Consider the following 23,730-nt stretch of genomic DNA (forward strand, 5'->3'; position numbering starts at 1 on the left):
AACATGACCACACAATGAGTTCAAAACTCATCCAAACAACTTAGAACAACTCAAAAACATCTTAGACAAACTTTCCAACTCAAAACTAATAAAAATCAAATCTGCTATCAAACCTGTGATGAAATGAAGCTAGGTGCTCCTACACCACATATGTAAAGAGTGCCTTGAGTGGCACTAGCTGGCTATAGTCGCACCAGGTAAGCAAATCAGAATTTCGTGTGTCATTGATGCCATAAAGTGGCACATAAGTTTTTTTGGCTTGGAGTACAGGGATGGCACCTATGACAGGTTTTTCAGCTTCTTACAGCAGCGAAAGACATCATTTTAGACATATATGGTAGCAGCTTTGAAAGCTTTCACTACATCCGTGTTTCCAGACATGAATCAGTGGCTAGACAGTCCAAAGTTAGATAATGGAGCTATGATCTTTCTAATATCATACCTTTCGACCAACCGAACAAGAAGAAACAATGGCAGCATTCATGCCAGTTTTGCAGGGTTAGGGTTTGCTTGACTTGCCATAGCTATCAGCTATTAACTTATAGAATGAAATCTAGCTGGGATAAGCATCAGTTTTCAGCATTTTTAGAAGGATTCAACAGTGGCCCTTCAAACATATTTCATAACACATTTTTGTTAATGAATTCTCCAAGTATGTTTTCTGCTGGGGTTTGCAAGAGGTGAATGGGCATATGTAGCCATTTAAGAATTTGTGTTGTAAAACAAATTTGTGGTTGAAATCCTGAGGTTTGCCCATATTTTGCAAACATTCTCAACCTTATCAAACCCTCTGGAGCATCAGAGAGAAAAGCTTCTTTGGAATCTCAAAGTGCATTCATGCATCAATTTGTTATTTTTAGTAATGGCTATTGATAACAGTTTCATTTTCTGGTTGTCCTACTTCTACACACGGGTAGGGCATATTGTTAGCTCATTAGATAGCTTTTTATGTATTCCTCGTTTATATTAGTTTTTCTTTAAAGTTCTTTCTTTTCTGCTTCTCAGGAGCTTCAAGCATTTGTGCTTTGAAGCATTGATTTTTGAGATAAAGTAATGTTTATCCTAAGTCCCAAAAAAATTGAGCATCTTGCAACCCATAAAAAAGGTATTTTGAGCTTAGAATATTCTTAAGAATAGTTGATACTATGCTCATGGTGATGAAATTGTTATTCAAGCTGGTCAATTGTGTTCATTATTTGATTGATTAAAACTAAATAATAGCATCAATCTTTGTAGTAAAGTTATTTATTAACCTACGCAGTAGCCTTACATATAGTTTAGATATTTGGTTCATGGAATCATGTGTCATCTTGTGTAGCAGTTGTTATTCCTTTCAAAATCTTGTTTGCACTAAATTGCTGATATCTGCTTTAGCTAGTAAGAAGGTGCTGTCCTTTCATGTGTTTAGATAAGTTGTTTAAATCCAATATCATAAAAATATCGCTAGTGAGGCAAGAGTTGTTAACAGTCTTGTGCTCATATCTGGCAGGTAGTTATGTATTTTATACAAAACCCCTAGAAGAAACAGTGTATAGTGTTTAAAATTGTATATTTTGTCTATAATTTAGTGTCTAAAGTTAGTTTACATCTAAAGAAGCTCCCCCATATAATTTGAAGATAGGTTTTAACTCACATACTATTCCAGCTTGCGTTGTTTTGAAAAGGACAAATTATAAGGCTAACAAAGAGTAAGATCTATCTAAAAAAATCTGAGTAAATAAGTAGTTAAGAATGAGAAGAAAACATCTACAAAAGAATTTTAAAGGGCAATAGCCATCAAGGGTCACAAACATTCCAAGCCCTACAGAACTTGCACCTCAAATTTTGCAGTCTAATGAATGGCAGAGGCAACTTCTATTTCTTGGACCTATAATATGGCCACCATCTGTGGCTGCTCAAGGGTGTTGCCACCAGCTTGGCTTCCTTTCATAGTTCTTAATGACCGAAAATGGAGGAAATCTCAATGGAAACCAACTTATTATTTATTTATGTTTTGTTATTATAAAATTTGAAAGAATTAAGTATGCTCAAGAAAAATATTGAAAGAAAGCTATCATGTCCTAAAGTCAGGAACTTACGAGTAAATGAATGGTAAGAATGATCCAATCTTGAAACAATATTCAGAAATCCTTGCTGCCAAGCTTTACCATCACTTAAAGATCCACCCGGTGTTACATCTGAAAGTGGCCTTAGGAAGCCATCCCTAGAATCTTCAAAGTCTGAAACAGCAGCACAGAGCTTCAGTATACCTGAAGCTTGTTCTTTTCCTGCTAATAACAAATGCTTCCTGCGACGAAGATGCTCATGAAATTCAGGTGGAATTCCCATCCCTCTACTTGAATTGTTTGAGCCACCACCAGTACTGGGACCTGCACATGCCCATCCCATGGCCCTTTCAAGTTGTTCTTCAGTGGAAATGGCAGACCTCTCACAACTTCGTAGATCTTCAGTAGCCCTATTTATAGCAGACATTGCAGATCGAATGTTGTCTAACAAGTTTCTTCGGTTAAGCATGATAAAGCTGGGTGGCAGTTTATCTTCATTTGCACAACCCTGTGTAAGGATGCTACCTTTCTCTGGAAGAGGGAGTATATAGTCATGCAGCCACTCTAATTGTGCAGCCTCAAGTTTTGCTTTTTGAAGATCCTGACTCAGCTCCCTCACTTGTAATTTCATTGCAGAAGCCGCTGCTTTTGCAGCACGTGCAGTTTCATGTGCATTACTATATTCAACAAGAAGACCTTGAGCCCGTTTCACAGCTTCAAATTCTTTCTTTGCTATATTAGATTCAAGCTCTCTATTTTCCTGTAAAATGTGCTTCAATGAATCTTCTTCTTTTTCCAGGCATTCAAGAAAAATCGGTGCAAGTCTTTCCCGGAGATACTGATCTAGGTAGTATTCAATTTGTATTTCAAGCTTCCTCTTCTGAATGCTAACTATTTGGTCAAATCCCAAGGTATTATGATCTATGGCAGATGCCACATTACGAATACATGAATCAAGTGAAGCATCAATGATACCAACTTTCCACACAAAAAAGGTATGATCTTTTAACATGTTAGTAGCCTTCCAGACTGACTGAAACCCAGAAAAGCCAGAGCTTACAATCTCTATTTGATTGGATGAACTCTTCTTTGAGGACTCGTGTCCAAATGCAGCCAACTTTTGATCAAAGGACTCTAGCTCCGAAAACGGCCTAGCAAATGTTGCAAGTAAAAGATATCCCCTTGTAGGATGCATGTCTCCATCACATTCAAAGGTCACAAGAGACTCGAACCGTTGTTCTGCTGCTACTAAAGCACCTTGTGCACTTAGCTCTCTCCTAGCAAGTGCGGAAGTTTGGATGTCCCGTTGTTCCCATGCATTTCTCAGTTTATCTAGCTGGGCTCGATAAGTTTCTACTTGACTTGCAAGCTCTTCTGCTTCTTCCCAAGACAAGTGATCCCTACCCTCTTCAATAGCCATTTCAAGTGATGCTTTCTTTTTGGTTATTTCTTCAACATTTTCATGGTAAGTTTTCTCTAGTTCTATCAAGGAAGATCTCTGTATTTCTATTTCAGCCAACTGTTCCAGTGCTGTATCTACTGCCCCTCTTATCTGTGAAAGTGAACCAAATGCCTCCATAATAGCAGGGTTCTGAGAAAGAACTGATTTCATTGCTTCTGGAAGTGCAAGTCCTGTCATTTGGCTCACCAAGCTATGGCTTGCAGTTAAACAACCTTGAATGCTCAAGTTCCAGTTATCATCACCAGAACCTGTTGTATCCCACAAAAGTGAGCCACGTTGGATAAAGTTTTGCCCACTCAGTTGCTGAACTTCATTGACAATATTTATAACCAGTGCACATCTCCCAATTTGCTCTTCCAAATCAGGTAAACACCATTTCCAATTTTGGGAGCCTATATCTTCTCCTGGTCCTAAGGTAATTCTATCTGTCAAAGAGTTGCAAATGTTAAATATTTTCCCTTTGATCTCACAATACAGAGAAGCTGCAGCAACATGCAAAACTGTTAGTACTTTAACCCTCTTTTCATCAAGGTTTGCAAAACCCATATCACGTTCCTTCATTTCATCCTGTCTGTTATATCCTGAGACCCTAGTAAATGTATCATCATCTTTCCCAAAATGGACATTAGGCTGCAAATGCTTTGTGAAAATGGCCAGTAATCGGTCCTTAGCTTTATATTCATTTTCTGACTCAATTGATGCCTCTAGTTCAGAACAGTCCTCTTGAATTTTTCTTATTTCTTTATCAACCATGTCAATTTTTATGCAAAGTGTTTCATAATTCTGACGTATAATGTCTGCATGCTCACCCTGGCCCTTTCCAACAAGATCAGATGCTTGTCTTCTGGAAAGTGCAAGTACTTCAGGTGAAAGTTGCCTCACACATAATTGCAAAACTTGTGCCCAACTATGCATCTGACTACTAGCAATATAATTTCCTCGAAGAAGACATTGTAAAGCCACAGAATAAGACTGCAATGCCTTTGCTGCTTGCACAACAGCTTTATGGAGTTCTTTTGTAAGGCATTCAACCTCCTTATCAACCTCTTGGCAATGCACTTGGGTAGGCTCAGGAACAATTGTTAATGGAACTCCAGCAGCCAAGACAGCAGATGTTAGAGACAAAGCCTCTGCTGCACTAGATGTTTTCCCAATAACCTGAAGCTCTGGAGCAGAACCATTACGCAATGCATCGAGAACCCTACTATGTTGTTCAATCCATGTAGAAGCCTTTTGGGCAGTTTCAGTGAGTAGTGCCTTTGCCTGAGCGAATTCATGTGCTTGTAATTCATAAGCTAACCGAACTTTCTCAAGATTGCCTGCTGCCTCTATTAAAATTGACTTTGCAGATGCTTCAGCCATAACACATTTTGACCTCTCTTGCTCAGCATGACCAAACAAAGTGGATATTGTCTCATATCGATCAAGCACATCTGCTAAATTCTGGAGAATCCATTACATAATGAGTATGATATTTTTTGTCGTGCAGTTAAATGAGAAATGCAAGTACATGAAACAAAGTAGTACCTGAAGTGCTGATGAAGATGCAGGAAGGGTTCCTAACAGCAGATCATGATGCTCCTGCTCACAAAAAAAAAGTGACAATTTGATCAATTCTAAGTAGATCAAAGAAAAATATATTTCTATAATATAGAAATGGAGATTTCTGTAAAAATAAAAAAGCCAACAGATAAGAAAGAGGAAGTTCAAAAGAATCAAAACCCAAATAAGACAGAATTGTAATAATACTAAAATTGCATACAGAAGTGATCACAATAACATGTTAATACAAGAAAAAGAACTGACTGTATAAGGAAATCTAAATGGAAGGAATAAATTTATGAAATAGGAATAGATACAACTAATCCAAAGCACATCCGTTTAACCACACACACTTATATGGACATCCAATCTGCAGATATAATTGATATTAGACATCACAAAGACAAAATGCTGGATGATTACCTGAAGTGGTACTCTGATTTCTTGAAACCGAGAAGCAAACAAGCTTAAACTGACTGCCAGCTCCATACCTTTCCGTTCCTCTCCACCAATTGTTGCTTCATCGTGGCCATCTCCACGCATCCACTCAATCAATGGGTCCCATACAAATACTTCTAGAAGCATCAAGATTATGTCTTTGTTTTTCCGTAAAATATCAATCACCATTTCACAGTTTGCTCTGAATGTACCCTCTATTCCTGTAAGTCCTAAAGCTGCCTGCATAGTCTGAGTAAGGCGAAATGGTACTATCTCAGGAATCTTCAATCTAAGTCCTTTGTCAAAACACACGTTGTAATCTATATGAACAACATCACCAGTGCTGAAGTCCATTAAAATATTGTCCAAATGTCTGTCACCTAAACCCAAAATGTGCCCCACCATGCTCATTGCAGCTACAGTTCCAGAAAACCTGACATCAGATCAACCAAGACTTAGATACAAATAATAATCAGGAGTTTCAAAAAACGGGATGAACAACGAAAGAAAATGATATATGAAGCTGAAGTTATCTCAAAATAATCTACTCTAGCTGCAATTGAGTATGTAACTTTGTTTTCCAGGTGGATTACTTATCACCTCTCATCAAGCAAGATTCCAGAAGCATGATTTTGGAAGCATTTGAAGCCATTTCTACTCAAAGACTTGCCTAACCAATATGTCAAGCCTCAAAACCAGCCCTTATAATATAACTCATCAATACAAAGAAGTTGCTGGTCCTTTCTATATACTCAATGATACATGAAAGAGACTGTTACGCCCCTAACCCCATGGAGTGTATTGTGTTATGAGTAGTTGGCTTGTAGCTACTTTTTTGGAATCATTTGAAGCCATTTCTACTCAAAGACTTGCCTAACCAATATGTCAAGCCTAAAAACCAGCCCTTACAATATAACCAGCCATTTCTCTTGAGTAGTTGGCTTGTGGCTACTTTAACTCTTAAATAAGATAAATAATCAATATTATAATCATATATATGTATTTAGGTCATCCTAGGAGTTATACTCAAAAATCTAAGTTGTCCTAGGTGGTATCCAAGGCATGTGTATGGTATATGTAAGAGGTATAGGCTAGTTATTATCATCATGTTGAGTATTAAAGTTCCTAATGAAGAATATTGGAGTTATCTCCTTGAAGTGGATTAGGAGTGTTACAAAAAGCAGTGAAAGAAGGATCTCAAAAACAAATACCTTTAGATTGTTATATAGGTGGGTCAGGTAGGCAACGTAAAGGCAGAGTTCTATTAAAATTCAGAGGGGGAAGTATAAGAGGGGGACTCCTCGAATTGTTAGAAAATAATTAATTTCTCTTGAAATATAAGGCGCTTGGGTTCAAAATTAGTAAAACTAACTCTTCAAAGCAAGATTTAGGATTTGCAAACTCATTATTTTTCTTCCAGAAATAAAACTTTCAAACGACGACATTTTACAAATGTAAGAACTTTGAAACAATAACAAGTTTAGGGTTGAGTGCATTGGTTCTAAGGGCCAATATAGAGGAATTGAAAATAGCAGAAACAGAAACTAATCATAATGATAATTCATGGATCAGAATTACTTTTGAATTCCAAACTTCTGAAAAAACCTTTCACCTCAAAAATATTTATGGTTCTTATCTTCACTCCTTGTGCTAAAGAGTGCTGGCAAGAATTCTGGTGATGGATCCTCAAATGGTCTAGGTTGTTGCTAGCGGCTTCAATTTCACTCTAAAAACATAGGAGAATTAAGGGGAAATTATATATGAATATTTTATGAAGAAAGAAACCTTGTTGACATAGTTCCTAAAAATGGTACTTTCACATGATCAAATATAAGGAAAGGAAAATCTTTGATTAGAGAGAGATTAGATAGATTTCTTGTTGATGAACATTTGCTTGGCTAAAATGATGAGACTAAATTCTTCATTTTTTCCAATGCCAGATCTAATCACGCCCTGTCCTTCTAAAACTTTGGGGCTTCGAACCTCCTAGATAAGCCCCATTCAAATTTAATCCTCACCAATTGAAGCATAGTGAAATCGATATAAGAAAAATTAAAATGGTGGAATAATATAAACGCTGATGGGACTCAAATATATAAGTTGCATGCAAAACTGAAATATACCAAAGCAAGGTAAAAAGGGAGGCATAGTAGAACTGTGAAATTTAAGTGTAAGCTGAGACAAAATATTTGAGAGAGATTGGAAGAAGTATTATGGCACAAAATGGCTCACAATCTGATGCCAGTAGTCTTAGAAAATGATTCTCTCTAAGTTGAAAAGTTATGGGAAAGAGATAATTTCTTAATGTGCCTCAAAAACAATATTCTCTAAATGATGCAAACTCCAAATTCTTTCACAAAGTAGTCGTGGCAAATCAGAGGAGAAATATTTTTTTGTTATAAAAAAATGGTGAGGAAGATATTTATAATGATAACTACATAATAGATGTTGCAGAGGACTATCTCCAAACTCTTCCTTTTGAGGATGACTGTCACAGGAGTATGACCTAACATGACTTCATCGAGCTCATACCATCTCTTGTTTCTAATGAAATGAATGAGTAATTGATTAAACAAATATCAAACCAAAAATATGGTCATCTGTTTCCAACTTGACAAGATGCCTAGTCCAGATAATTTCTAGGCAAATTTCCTTTGTGGTGCTTGGGAGTCATGGTTGAAGAATCTATAACTTAAAGTAAGCTGTTACAAGCTCTCGATCCTACTATCCTTGTTTCAATCCCAAAATATGATAATGCTTGCAAATTTGACAGGTTTATGGCCTTAAGGGTGCATTGTTTTGGAGAAACAAGTTGGAGTTGTCAAAAAACGGACAAATCCTTGAAGAAGTGACAATTGATCAGGAAGCAATCCATTGTGCAATCAGCACTTAAAGGAAAAAAGTGATGATTAAAATTGATTCAGCTACTGCCTATTAGTTATTATCATCTTCGCAAAAGACTTCTCTTTATGGTGATTTGGGAATTGGGTCTTTGTTAAACTATGTGAAAGAGTGCATTAGTTCAAGCTCCTCTATTTTTGTTAATCCCAAACCAACTAAACCTTTTAGGGCCACAAGACAAATCAAACAAGGTTGTCCTCTATCACCAGCATTGTATCACCTTATGGTGTGTTCGCACCCCATTTTAATGTTTAACATTTTCTCTTTTCCTTAGATGAAATTAGCTCTTTTAGTTTCTTGGAAGCTTCAAGGACATTGGAACATGTCCCAATTCCCCAAACTTCCTCATGGGTGAAAAATAAATTTAGTCTTGAGTTTGCAACTTTAAGGGTCAAAATTTTCATAATATACATGTGTGATTTATATTCTCTACCTTAAAGTTCATGTGGTACCATCAAATTTGTATGTGAAATTGGCAAGTCCCATGTTCTTTGATGATTTTCCAAACTTTCAGGGGATGTTGGTACCTTAGCACCAAGTTTCACCATGGCAAGTCTAACCCAAACCCCAAACCCCAACCGTCTCCACTTCTTGTCCCAAGGGTCCCTGCTTCTTGACACCCCCCTCCCTAAGTCTCGTGTTCCCTTTTCCTCCCTAAGCCCAAACCTTGAAACCCTTCCTTCATCCAAAAGCACAAACATTTGTAGACTTCATGCACATTTCCACTTTTCCTCAAGTTCATCAACCCCTCAACTTCCCAAGACCTCGTGCTCCTTCATTCCAGAGTTCCTACTTTCTCCCACCCCCCAAACTCATTATTACCTCTTTCCACCCAAACCTTTGGGAGCTCATTGCACATTTTGACATGATCCATTGATACTCATTCCTTCCAACTTCCAAATCCCCATACTCCCAACCCTCTCCCTTCTTTCTCCCACCCCCCAAACTCATTATTACCTCTTGCCACCCAAACCTTTGGGAGCTCATTGCACATTTTGACATGATTTGTTGATACTCATTCCTTCCAACTCCCAAATCCCCATACTCCCAACCCTCTCCCTTCTTTGTGGTAGACTCTTGGACCTCTCCTTCACTTTGGCACATGTCCTTAGGTTTCACAAAGACTCTTAACTCAAACAAATCATAATTGACATTAATACTCAAGGTGATTTGCAGATAAGAGAATATTCCTCCATACTTCCCATGATACATACAACCAGCATAGTTAATGTGGTTGTGTGCCACAATACTCAAAGAATGACACCCATGAGGTATGGTTGCCCCCTACTATTCTTGCAAATTCTAAACCTCCAAGATTTTTTTCAAATCATAATTTTGAGATTTTCGATAGAGTTTGTACTTCCATCTTTTTGGCTATGACTTGCAATGAGGGTATATGACTCAAAAATGTTAATGTTCAAGGGGGGCATAAAAATTGTAAAAACAGGAGTACAACAGAAGAAGAAATTCGCGCAACAAAAACTGGGGTTTTCAACTTCCAGCATTCTCTAAAGAACAAGTTTAAAGCATAGAATCCACCTTGATTTAGTGTATCCATGTGCATTCTATTCATTTCTGGATGTATTTTTTATTAGATGGCCAGTCAGACAACCGTAAGTCCTCTCAGAGCTTTAGCAGGGTATCTTTTCAAGATAACCAAGGAAATTGTTCAGGTCTGTCCATGGATTAATAAGTAGACTCATTTAATATTTTGCAAATTCTGTTAGCATTTTGAGTGAGTGTATGTGTAGATACTAATTTGCTTATTTATTATAGAAGATATAGTCTTCAATGACACCTTCATTAAGGTTTCATAAAACGGTTGTAATCAATGCATCTTTATATGAATTTAGTGACTATGTTGCCCATCTAGATATAGGTACCTATATACTTGAGGCTCCACCTCCCATCGTACCAACACACCCAAAACAATTAATTTCAAACATTTTTCAGTTTGTATCAGTGTTCCACGGGCGTTGGGGACGGGGGGATGGGGGGGACGCGTTTCCGGGACGGGGGGACGGGGGGGGACGGGCGGGACGCGTTTCCGGGATGGGGGGACCAAGGGCCTAAATTTGGGGACGGCGGCGGGACGGCAGCGGGGGGGGTGGCGGGGTGGTGGTGCTCATATACTTATACATATGCATATAGTACTTGAAAAACTAGTTTTGAAAAGATGTATGACAGTATTACAGTGTAAGAATTACATTTCAAATGAGACTATAGGAAATTTGAAATACTAAATCTAAATACCAAGATTTCTAAGTTGTGTTGTTATATGGAGCCTAATCAAACTCAGAGGTTAGATTTTCCCTACTTCTATCGGCGCGGTTTCCCCCTATATTTTTCAACGGGGGTTTGGGGGCAGCGCCCCCAAGTTGGGGTCAAGGGGCAGCGCCCCTTGCGCATTCCCGAGTGTTATTTTTCTATTGGCCCACGTCCAATTAGAGTTACCCCTTAACCCTCAAAAAACTTTAAAACTCACTTTTTTTAAAAATTTTAATTTTAAACATTGCATATAAGTGGGGGCGATAGGAGACGTCTGAGCGTCTCCCCGTCCTTGGAGAGACGTCTGCACGTCTCTTGAAGGACGGGGAGACGCCCAAACGTCTCCCAAGGAGACGTGGAGGCGTCTCCATGTCTCTCTGGGAGACGCCCAGACGTCTCCCAAGGAGACGTCTCCACGTCTCCACGTCTCCCTGGGAGACACGGGGACGCGGGGACGTCTCCGCGTCCCGGCGGCGCTTGGGTGGCAGTGGCGGGACGGCGGGGGACGCCGCGTCCCTGTCCCCCCGTCCCCGAGACGTTTCTGACGGGGGGACGTGCCCAAAAAGGGGGGGGACGCATCCCCGTGGAACACTGGTTTGTACTCATCCAATGTGTTTGAGCTACCATGTCTAAATGTGCATCAAAGGGCTATCATAAATAACATTCTTGGACAATTTGTGTGGTAGTTTCCACCTCCCATCATCCCAGCACACCCAAAATAATCAATTTTAAACATCTTTTCAGTTTGTACTCATCCAATGTGTTTGAGCTACAATGTGTAAATGTGCATCACAGCAGAAGGGGATATCATAAATAACATTCTAAAACAATATGTGCCGTAGTTTATCTATTTTGTGAAGGTGCTTGATGTTGAATGTTCAAACCAGCATATAGATATTACGTGACAACCAGAATAGGGGTATACAATGTGTTAGGCATGGCTTGTGTCAAGGTAGGTGTTTGTTCCCTATAGTTATATCTGTTACAACACCTTAGGGAAGGCCTCCTTGGTTTAGCAGAGCTAGAAATTAAACAACGTTTTATCCACCTTAGCAATTAGTCCTCAATTGCCCAACCTAATCATAAGTTTGACACCCTTGACTCTTAGGAAAAGATCCAACTTTAGGGATTTCTGACCCACAATTCCAATCACTGTAATGGTCACCACTATTTTATTTTATTGATGGATGAAAAATTGTTCATAAATATACAAAACAGTGTATACACTTTTATTCTATCAGATGGGACGCTCGAAAACGGTTGGAATGGTTAAATAGGAGGAATACTATGACTGTAGCCCTTGGAAAATCTTCCAAAGAGGAAAAAACTTTATTTGATATTATGACTATAGCCTGCTAATAGTTTAGCACATTCTTTCATGCTATTATGGGGTTCGGAAGCACAGAGAGATTTTACTCGTTGGTCAATTAGGTGGTCTATGGACTTCCATTTCTCTTCATGGTGTTTTTGGTCTAATAGGCTTCATGCTACACCAATTTGAACTGGCTCGATCTGTACAATTACAGCCTTATAATGCAATTGTGTTCTCTGCTCCAATTGCTGTTTTTGTTTCTGTATTCTTGATCTATCCATTAGGCCAATCTGGTTGGTTTTTTGTGCCTAGTTTCAACGTAGCAGCTATTTTCTGATTTATCCTCTTTTTTCAAGGTTTTCATAATTGGACCTTGAATCCATTTCATATGATGGGAGTTGCCGGAGTATTGGGTGCTGATATGTGCTATTCAAAGTGCTACCATGAAAAAAACTTTATTTGAAGACAGTGATGGTGCAAATACATCTCGTGCTTTTAACCCAACTCAAGCCAAAGAGACTTATTCTATGGCCGCTGCAAACCATTTCTAGTCCCAAATTTTTGGGGCTGCTTTTTCCAATAAACGTTGGTTACATTTCTTCATGTAATTTGTGTCGGTGACCGGTTTATGGATTAGTGCCATTGGAGTAGTTGACCTAGCTCTAAACTTACATGCTTACGATTTTGTTTCCTAGGAAATTTGTGCAACAAAAGATCTTGAATTTGAGAGTTTTTATAAAAAAAATATTCTTTTGAATGAAGGTATTCATTCTTGGATGGCGGTTCAGTATCAAACTCATGAAAACCTTCTATTCTCTGAGGAGGTTCTACCCCATGGAAATGCTCTTTAATGGAACTCAAACTTTAGCCGGTCATGACCAAAAAACCATTGGTTTCGTTTGGTGGGCTATTAATGCCCAACTTATTAATTTGTCACGCAAATTACTTGGGGCTCATGTGGCTCATACCGAATTAATTGCATTATGCGCTAGAGCAATGAATCTATTTGAAGTGGCTCATTTTGTACCGGAAAAACCTATGTATGAACAAGGATTGATTTGACTTCCCCATCTAGCTACTCTAGGATTGGGAGTTGGTCAAGGTGGGAAAATCATGGACACTTTTTCCTATTTGTATCTAGGGTACTTCACTTAATTTCTTCTACAGTTTTAGGCTTTAGTTGTATTTATCATGCACTAATTGAACTCAAAACTTTAGAAGAATCTTTTCAATTTTTTGGTTATGTATGGAAAGATAGGAACAAAATGATCACAACATTAGGTATTCACCTAACCTTGCTAGGTGTTGGTGCTTTTCTCCTAGTGTTTAAGGCTTTGTATTTTGGTGGAATATATGATACCTGGGCTCTCGGCAATGGAGATGCAAGAAAAATTACAAACCTTATACTTAACCCAAGTTCTATATTTGGTTATTTACTCAAATCCCCTTTTAGAGGGGAGGGATGGATTGTTAGCATGGACAACCTAGAAGATCTAATTGGAGGACATGTGTGGTTAGGTTCCATTCGTATCTTCGGTGGTATCTGCCACATCTTAACAAAACCTTTTGTGTGGGCTCGTCGCTCGCTTGTATGGTCCAAAGAAGCTTCCTATAGCGTTGTAAATTTTCACCAAGCCAATTTACACCTCATGTTTGTGCCCCTACTTTAGCATGTCCCCTCCTCATCTCTTATCTAGGTCCGTTTTCTGCCCAATCTCCAGTTTTGATGCCATGTACAACACCCACTAATGAACTTCCTAGAGGGGTGTCCTTCTCCCTAGGGCCTAATTGTGGTTCCTTACAAGGACTAGGGCACCCACGCCTTGGTCCTGGACTAGAGCGCCCAACACCCTAGTCCATCTTAGTTGGGCCCAATTTTGAAATGGGGTAGGGGTCCTATCTCTTCGGCAGAAATTCAATTCCATGGCTCTACATGACTGTTGGAGGTCGGCCTAATCGGTAAATGACCTAGAATCTAGATACACCTATATAAAAACACTTGAACAACCTAATTTCATCTATCCATTCTTAGTGTCCATCCTCAAGCATTCTTGCATCCGTGAAATGTTCATTATCAAGCATTTTTAAAGATCTTCAAGGCTGCATATTCTTCATTCAACCATTGTGGAGCAAAATTACATCGTTCATATGCAAGCATGTGTGTGATTAGGGTTTTGTCATGTTCATGCCATTTCATACAACATATGTGATTAAATTCAAGAAGCCAAGCATCATCATCAACAATTGCATATCTGAGGTATATCTTTCCAACATTTATTTCAGTATTTGTATTATTTCATTCAAAATTAATTCCTAAACTAGGGTTTGACTTAGGCAACCCCTATTCCCAACAATTTCCCCTCTTTTTGTGTGTAGGAAACAAATATAGAGTTGTAATTTTCAGAATCAACATTATTTGCAAAGACGAACAGGTTCCCTTTTGGATGGCGAAATGTTCAAAGGACCAGAGCGACCGGCATTCTAGTCCCGACAATTCAGATCAACCTTCTGGGAATAGATCCGAACATTCACATATTTCTCTGATCCAAGTTTGTGGCTCCATTTGATGATTGTAGCTCACTATTTATGCATAATTGCTTCACTTTACATATATTTACCCTAATTTCAGCATATTCAACAAATTTAAATTAATTCAACTCAATGGAAAGAAGAGGTCCATCTGAAACCCCTAGAATCTAATTAGAATCTAGATTTATTAGATTTAGCTCTATCAAATTCCTAGCTTTCCCTAATGTAATTGGTCCCTAAGCAAAATTAGTGGTTTTACTACACCTAGTGGTCGAAACCCTAATTTTCACCACATTACATTTTGGTGAACCCGACGTCTTACACCCTTATTTCTGATTTTTGTTCTCAGATCTGATTGTTTATGCATTTTTCAAATTTATATTTACACTTACAAGTTTAATTTTCAATTGAATTACATAAATTTAAAGGTTAAATTCACACAAACCCTAATTTATAATTCTAAAATTGAGCTTGTGGGTTGCTTAATTTGGATTAATTATTTCAGATCTGATTGTTTATGCAATTTAAAATTCAAATTTGCACTCATAGATCTCATTTTCAATTGAATTACATATATTTAGAGGTTGATTTCACAAAAACCCTAATTTATAATTCTAAAATTTATTTGTGGGTTGCATAATTTTTCAAATCCATTTTCAGATCTGATCTTTATGATGTAGAGGCATTTATCTTTCAAATTCACAAATTGTGTTGCTTAATTAATTGGTTAATCAATCACTTTTACAAAATTTTGCATTGTTTAATCACAATCTTCAATTTGTGCATTCAAATTTCCTTCCTTTATTCAATTCTGTTTTCAGATCTGATTTTGCATAATTCAAGATATGCAATCATTCGTTCTAGGTTGGTATGAGAAGCTGAAAGTGGATCTCCTACTAAACATTATTCTGCAAAAAATCAAAAACTTATGTGGGAGTTTGCGTTTCATTAGGTTCAATTATGTTAGAAGGAATTTCAATCCACTTACTGATTCTCTAGCTAAAGGCAGTGTTAAGCTAATTCAGCGAGTTCTTGTTATCAAAAAGAGCTAATTTTCTTGTAACTCTACACTACATTTCTGTTCTTTGTTGCTGTTTGTAGTTTTTTCCCTTCCAATTAAGTCAACCTTTTTGGGTCAAGGTTGGTTCTATTTCTTATTTTTGTTTAACAAAATTAGTAATTTTTGGTTTTAAAAAAAAACTGGCCTACATAAGCTAGTTGATCCTATTACATTCATTTTGCATGCATTAGTTCTGGATAAAAATACTAGTATTCTTTTTGCATGAGAAATACGAACATCTTCATCTTTGATGCTTAGCCAATTAAGAAAAAACAACTCAGTTCATTCAAAGGGGGCTTTGGATTTCATTCATTCAAAACTATGCAAGCCATCCTAGAAATCATCTTTTGTTGGTTAATGGTTTGAACAGGAAACTATCAATATACTTTTTTAAGCAACTTGATTGGTTTGGTTCCCTTGACAAATCCAAAGAATTAGTTGAGAACCAAACAAGTAGATGGATCAAAATTTGTAACCATTAGTGAGAGTGAATTCACTTCCAAACAATTTCAATACAACAACAAGAAGGCACTCTAAGACATTTGACAGCCCCTAACACCCTGAACAAAATGGGGCAGTCTTAGCATTTTAATCTGTCTCTTCTGAGACAACTCAGAACACAATAGTATATGAGAACTAACTGTTTTTCAAATTATAAGGGGGAGCTTCCTGAGAACCCTAGATACTAAGCTATAGACAATTTAATATACAATTCTCCACACTATACAATGTTTACTGGAGGGTTTTCCACGAATGATATAACTGCCTGTCTTTTTGGCTAGCTAAAGAAAAGACCAACACCCAGATGCACACAAGCTTTAAAAGCGATAACTACTTCAACACGACAACATACGATGACACGAACTAAATAGCTAAGCCCTATACACAACCTAGATGAACAAATAACTGCAATAGAAACCTTAATGTTATCATTCAATTTCAATTTAATTACTGAAATCACAAACACAATATAGCAAACACAAGGATAACAGTTTGAACAATTTTTCAATAGGTGGCTCAGTGTAAGAAAAAGGAACCCGATGTATGCTATGGAAACCTAATTCATGATAATGTAAGGCAGTAGCTCTAGCTGAACCTACTCCAATCCCACAACATATCAATGATGGGAAATGTAGAGCATCATCAAGTTCATTCACAAAAGAAATATTAAAAAGTTATCTCTCGAGTGTGCACGCACTTAAAGAGCACTGTAATTACTCTATAAGGTCCAAATTTACTCATGTTTATTGCACTGCTTCAATCATAGCTTTTGGTATTGCTCTTCTTTCTTATCTGCCATCCATGGCACATAGGCATCAGGTTACGTATCTAATCATCATTTTTGGTATTGCTTTTCTTTGTTTTATGTCCCAGATTTCTAATGCATATTCTTCTCATGTTACACATCTTTGACCCTGAGCTGACACCCTTTACAACAAGTATACTACTATACTGTGATATGCTTTAATATAAATTTATCTGGAAGTGAGATAAATATGCAAATTATGGTTCTCAAATAATTCATCTAGTATGCTATATAAATTTTCCTACGAAAAATAATGATAGTACATTTGTCTTCAACAAAATAATCCAGAACATTCCCCATATATGTAGAAAGTACCATTAATGATTGAAGTTTCATTGCAGGTTGCAGCAGACAAACTTCATTTTTAAATTAACCTCAATAGTTCAAAACTTCAAATGGTAAAATCCTGTACAAAATTTATTTAAGAAATCTGGCATTCAACTATATGCATCTATCTGTGCATGTGCACAAGATTTTAATCTAATTATTATGTTTAAAACAAACAATTCTGGTTTAAGAGGCAAATATAATGAATAAAACATGTGGAGTTTAATAAAAGAACATAAATACTAAATAAAAACACAAATTTGGAGCTCACCTTCCTAACTTCAAACTGAAATTTTGCAACCCCTCACTTGAACACCAAATTTCCTTATAAAGTAGTTGACGAGGAGTCTCTTTCATAAGGTCCAGAAGCACCTTTCTTTTCACTTCTTGAGGCCAATCCCGGCGTGAGATAACTTTACGTAATCCTTTTTCTTTTAGTGCTGGAATAATCTTTCCATAGAACATGTCACTTGGACGTGGAACAGGTGGAATATTTGCTGCTGCAGTTCCACCAACAGTAGATGCAAACTGGGAATACTGCACTCTCTGTTGCCAGGCTTTGAATACACTGTACATACTTACAACATTGTCCACCCATTGGATTAAACCAGCCCGACCACTTATAGGAGTGACAGAATAGTAGCGAACAGCTAGCAAACGACTGCGCATATTTAAGCTTCCATTTAGCATTCCATTTATAGCATGCAAAAGCTGCATAATTCTCGCATCAAGTCGCAAATCTTCCCTGCCCTTGAGAAGGTAAGTATATCTTTGGCCATCTGAACCCAGGAAAACCAATTTCTTTGGCTTTGTCTTTGTTGCCAGAATAGTTACTTGTTCACTAAAAGAAGAAACTGTAACTGGGCACAGGTGATCACTGCCTTCAGCTTCAGAATCAGACATTAAAATCTGTTTCTCAAGGCCAGGCATTGGAGCATCAGAAGAAGACAGGTGTGCAAGTTTTGGAGCAATATCACCAAGAGAGACTGAAGGCTTCTTCTGATGGTTTGCCAAAGACGCGGCAATGATGTCAAAAGGTCGCCACACGTCAGCAAGTGAAGCAGCAGTTGAATGGGGTGTCTTAAAACTTGTTATGGCATCTTTGATTTGTTCACCATATTCATTTTGAAACCAAGCCTCATGAGCAGTTTCTGGCATCCGAGACGTTGAAGTTAGACGGCGTTCCAAGGCCACAGCAATTGGTGCCATCATGGCAGAATATTTAGCAGCATTGATTTTCACTTTCTCACTATGGGTTAGGGTCATGTTCTCTGCCACCCTTGAAACCTCTTCTTTCAGTGTAGCTATGCGTCTCATGACATCTGCAGCATAAATTCATGTAACTGTCAATTAAATCCCCCTTAAAAACTACAATTCTTCATTTTGAATCTAAGAAAAGGTATTTCACCAAATATATTAAAACAACCATTAAAATGCTAAACTCATACCAGAAATAAAAGAATGCAGAAATAAGAATCTGTTTCTGCTTTTACTATTTAGTGTGATTATATGGGATTTTGTGACTCTAATGCACTGAAAAGGACAATGGCATAAAATAAGTATATTACCATAGTCCATGTTTTGTATCTGCATGCCATTAGAGTTGGGAGAAAATATTAGAAACACAAAGATACTAATGCGAGAAGATGTATCTGTTTACACTTGCTTTTTTCTCATAGGGATAAAATGCTTGTGTGATGCTGCTGTCTATCAAAAAATCTCAGCACCTGACTAGAAATAACAATAAATCTATTGCAATCATTACGCTTTTTACTGGATCTCTTCATGGTGCAGTAAAATTTCAACTTTCAATAGTAAGAAATATTCTATGCCTACGCATGGGAACATTGGGAACGCCTTTTTGGAAAAAATAAAAGACAAGAATCTTTTCAGACGATAGTTCTAAGTGATATAAGTATTTTGCAACTTGAAATCTGTATGAAGCAACTCACCACACTTGGAATCTAATAGATAGTAATTTGTTAATTCTCTGTATATTTGAAGGATGCATCAATGACTTAATCCCTTCTGCTGGCATATTTAGATCAAGATTGATTTCTATTATCTGGAGTTCTTATGATAAATCTAATATGAAATCTCTAAAGTAATGGTGCCAAAGATTGCAGTATTGCACTGAAAACCAAATAAAAACCAAGATAAGGAGGATTATTAAATTTTGAAAGAGGGTCTCCCTTTGTATTGTTCCCATTTTCGGCCTAGGTTTGCGGAGAAGAAATAATCAAGTAATTAAATTAAGTTGTCTAAAATTAATGTTTTCCGACAACTTGTATCAATTAATTGTGTAATTATTGTGAATATTTCATTTTTTATAAAGTGGCTTATCCTATGTGGAAATTTGAGCAATGGTTCAACTATTCAGCCTAAGATGAAAACCCTAAGGCAGAAATTGGTTTTGTGGACGAAAACCCACTTAATCAATCCATCGAATTCGTACAGCATTCAAAGGTGTACAAATTGATTCAGGATATGCAAAGTTTGGAGCAATCATTTTATCTTTCAGATTCAAAAGTTTGACAGGTTTAAAGATATAATTTTATTGAAGATTTGTGAACAAATAATAAATTTATTTTGGTAGTGTGCAAATGAGAATATCAAGGGATATTGGTGTAATGTGTGCTATGGGTGCATGTGAAGCAGAGAAAATAAACTAACATCTGCTCTGGTTGAGTTTTAACCCAGTCAAACCCCTTACTCAGCCCATAATGAGAGTTGTACCATTTATCACTTACTTGTGAAGCGGTTGTACATTTATTAAGGCAAAGATAGGAGGGGCGATACACTTTAATAATTTTTTGAAACATTGTAAGGTCTGCCTCAGCCTTCCAAAGGCTATTAGAAGCCAGCGCCGGAGTCAAACAAAGGAGCTGCCACTTAATTTCAGGGAAGAACCATACCGCCCAAGAAGAATATCATACCAATTCATGGGAATTGTTTTTATGTTGATTTGGTCGCTGTCTACATTTGGAGACTTTGAAAGGTCAACAAACAATATTTGTGTAATTGCTGGGTTTTAAGTATTGATTTTCAATTGTTGCATGAATTTCTGTGTACCTAGAAATAAATTCTCTGACTTTATTGGGCAATAATATTGTGTATCGATGAAGTTATTTGCAATATATAAGTCTGGGTAGTTGATGCTATGAAAATATTTTACCATATTCTTTCAAAACATGAAAAAACTATCTCAAAACAACATGATGTAAACTGTTTGACAAAATGTCGGTAAGGCAAAAATAAAAAATATTGCAACCATGTGAGCAAAATTCCTAGTAGGTGTTCTTACACCCTTGGAGCATATATAATGTTCTACCATAAGGTTATAAACCTTATATATATTATATGCTTTATTAAGAATATACCAATGTACCATTTAAAATAATTATAGTATAATAACTATTAGATTATATATTATTTATAAATGGTAGTTTTCTCTTCAGGTTTTTTGCAACCCCTCTATATTTGAAGACGTTCTCTCACATTGAGAGTTTGTAAAAAATCAATATCAGGCAAGGTGGTGAATTTGTGTACAAGACTATAGAGGCCATGTGGAAGTAAAAAGTGATATCCCTAGGTTCTATCTATATTTATATAGACAAATTTGTAAGTATTTTAATATTAAAATGATGCGTTATGGAATTTTTCACCCGAAAGGGTTTTCCCTATGTATATATTGTGTAATGTGTTTAATCTGTGCATCTTGTAATTTTCATTTTATTTATTTTATATTTAAATTTTAAGTTGTGATGGTTAGTGTTGTGACCATTTCACACATCGCCCCATCGCAAATGGGGACCCCCTCTTTTTGCTTGTTTTTCGCTCGTTTTCGCTTTCGTTTTTAGGGTTTTGTTAGTCAGTTAGTTGTCTGGATTTAGGGCCAAGCCTTAAGGTTTTAAATTTTGCCTTTTCAAGCCAAAATCCAGTCGTTTTTTGAGAGCTTTTGAGCTTCCTTTTCTGGAATGCAAATTTTGAATGCAATAAATTCGCCAAAATGGTCTAATTCTCAATTGGAATGTTAATGCAGAGCTTAAATTTGTCTAAGTGTTGACCGTCAATGTGAATTTCTGTCCGATTGAATATTTTGACCAAATTTTGACTTTTTTGAATTTTGATCCTGGGCATTGGAATTGATTTGTTTTCGCCTCGTGAAGTGTTAAAATGTGAAAAATCTTGTTATTTTGGCCTGTAGGAGCAAAATCGCTCCTGTCCCTCAGTGAAGGACGGGAGCTCATTTTCAAATACCTCATCGTCCTTGCAGAGTCCAGACAAATTTTACGTTTGAAGTGATGGAGAACGACGAGATCTTTCTATTGAATATAAATTGAAGATTTTTATGAGCACAGAAATGCCTCCAGGAGGAAAATCGCTCCTGTCCCTCAGTGAAGGACCGGAGCTACAATTCAAATTTCGCCTTGTCCTTGCAAGATTTCGAGAGCTTAATGATTTGAGGACGTCCAAGGGAGGATGCTTTGCCAAATGAATATAATTTGATATGCAAAAACGAAGGAAAATGACCTATATTGACTAAATCGCTCCTGTCCCTCTCCAAGGGACCAGGGCGAGGTACCTTGTAGCTCTCGTCCCTCTCCCAGGGACCAGAGCGATTTCCTTCATTATGCAAAATCCAGACAAAGGTCAAGGCAAGTTTACGTTCAAAAACAAGGGAAAACATGAGATGAATGCGTTGAATATAAATTGAAGATTTTTGGGACGTCCATAACAGTGTTAAATGCCTAGTTCGCTCCTGTCCCTCAGGAAGGGACCAGAGCGATTTTTGATATAATTGCTTTTCTTGCAAAGTTACAAATGATGTCAAGGCATGGACGAATAGAGTGAAGAAGGACGAGTCCGTTGAATATAAACTTGGAACCTAGCAAAGTGAGATAGTGGCCACAAGGGAAGGATCGCTCCTGTCCCTCTCCAAGGGACCAGGGCGATACAATGATGATAATACTCCCTACGCAAGTTCAAGGTCGTTCCTCCAAAGTTCAAGGTCGACACAAGTCAAGACAAGGTGGCGAGGGACATTTCAAGGCATCTTCATCATGCGCAAACACTCAAGGGACGTTAAAATGAAGAAATTGACACCATATAACATAGATCGCTCCTGTCCCTCAGGAAGGGACCAGGGCGATGTTAGATGTATTGATCATTTTGAGCAAGATTTACGTAAGGACAAGATTTCGCAAGGTCTTAGAGGGTCCACGGAAAGGTAGAAAGGTGATGCATGAAGATTTCAAACGTTAAATAATCACCAAAATGGACCTAGGGACCATATCGCTCCTGTCCCTCTCCAAGGGACCAGGGCGATTTGCTTTGGATTCCTTGTTTTGCTTCAAGATCAAGCTAAGTCAAGACGTCTTAAGATAGCATATGGTCCAAGGCATCGTTTGAAGATAATTTGCAAGAGTGTTGAACGTCCAAACATCGCCAAATAATGTAAAAGCCTCACGTCGCTCCTGTCCTTTGGACAAGGACCAAGGCGATACTATCAAAAACACTCACGTTCCTTCAAGATCAAAGCGAAGCGAGGTTAGGAAGTGCGAAGGACGACGTTTGAAGGACATCGCAAAGGAGATCAAAGTGTAAAGTTGCCAAGGTCAAGGAGAAAACGTGGATCGCTCCTGTCCCTCTCCAAGGGACAAGGGCGATGGTCCCTTTAATACGTCCAAACACATAATGAAGACAAATGGAATAAGCGCGAAAGGAATGAGCATAGATGTTATTCGCCTTACAATGGAAGTTCGAAGGTCAAAGATACAAGATGAACGTGAAGACATGGAGATCGCTCCTGTCCCTCTCCAAGGGACAAGGGCGATGTTAGGCAAAACACATGATATTCTTTGAAAATCACGTTAAGACAAGGACACACAAGGTTTTAAATGGCATTTGGAAGATGATACAAGGAAAGGATCGTACCAAAATGGAGAATTTCAAGCAAAAACCTTAGGATCGCTCCTGTCCCTCTCCAAGGGACCAGGGCGATAATGGTCATGAGATGCACTTGCTCGCACAAGAAAGAAATTCAAATTCGAAGGACCACCAGATGATCGATTTGGAACGTGGAAATGAAGGAGTTGAACGTTGAAAACGCAAGAATCAAGACCAAAATCATGGATCGCTCCTGTCCCTCTCCAAGGGACCAGAGCGATGAGGTACGTCCCTTTATTTTCATATTTTTGGCGCCAAATTAAACAATTCAAATTTCCTTAAATGCTAAATCGATTTAAAATTTGAAAATCTTATTTATTTAGCATTTAATATGGCGTTAAACATTTATTAATTATTTTGCCTTTATTAGAATCAAAATTTGCAAATTAAAAAACGCAAGGCATTAATAATTAATTATTTAATTAATAAAAAATCGATTTGAGCGCTCAATTAGGCAAGTCGGCCTTGTCATTTCATTGCAAATCATTTAAAAAATGGTTTTATTTTTATCAAGTCGGCCTAAGGGGTGAAGGATGAACGCGCTATATAAGGGGGGTAAAAACTATCATTTCTACATCATTTTTACCTTTC

At 37.5% G+C, this 23,730-nt stretch overlaps 1 protein-coding gene across 2 annotated transcripts in view; it reads right to left on the reverse strand.

Moving 5' to 3' along the window:
• LOC131052623 (uncharacterized) overlaps positions 1 to 23,730 on the reverse strand; it is a 124,182-nt gene that overhangs the window by 56,370 nt on the left and 44,082 nt on the right. For both annotated transcript variants that reach the window (XM_059212038.1, XM_059212039.1), the window contains 4 exons: positions 17,462 to 18,512; positions 5,473 to 5,920; positions 5,035 to 5,088; positions 2,079 to 4,950 (listed from right to left, as the gene is read on the reverse strand). In XM_059212038.1, coding sequence (XP_059068021.1) covers positions 2,079 to 4,950; positions 5,035 to 5,088; positions 5,473 to 5,920; positions 17,462 to 18,512 — 4,425 coding nt within the window. The remainder of the gene's footprint in view (positions 1 to 2,078; positions 4,951 to 5,034; positions 5,089 to 5,472; positions 5,921 to 17,461; positions 18,513 to 23,730) is intronic.

The sequence above is a fragment of the Cryptomeria japonica genome, chromosome 10 (genome assembly GCF_030272615.1).
Source record: "Cryptomeria japonica chromosome 10, Sugi_1.0, whole genome shotgun sequence".
In the NCBI taxonomy this organism is placed as follows: Eukaryota; Viridiplantae; Streptophyta; class Pinopsida; order Cupressales; family Cupressaceae; genus Cryptomeria; species Cryptomeria japonica.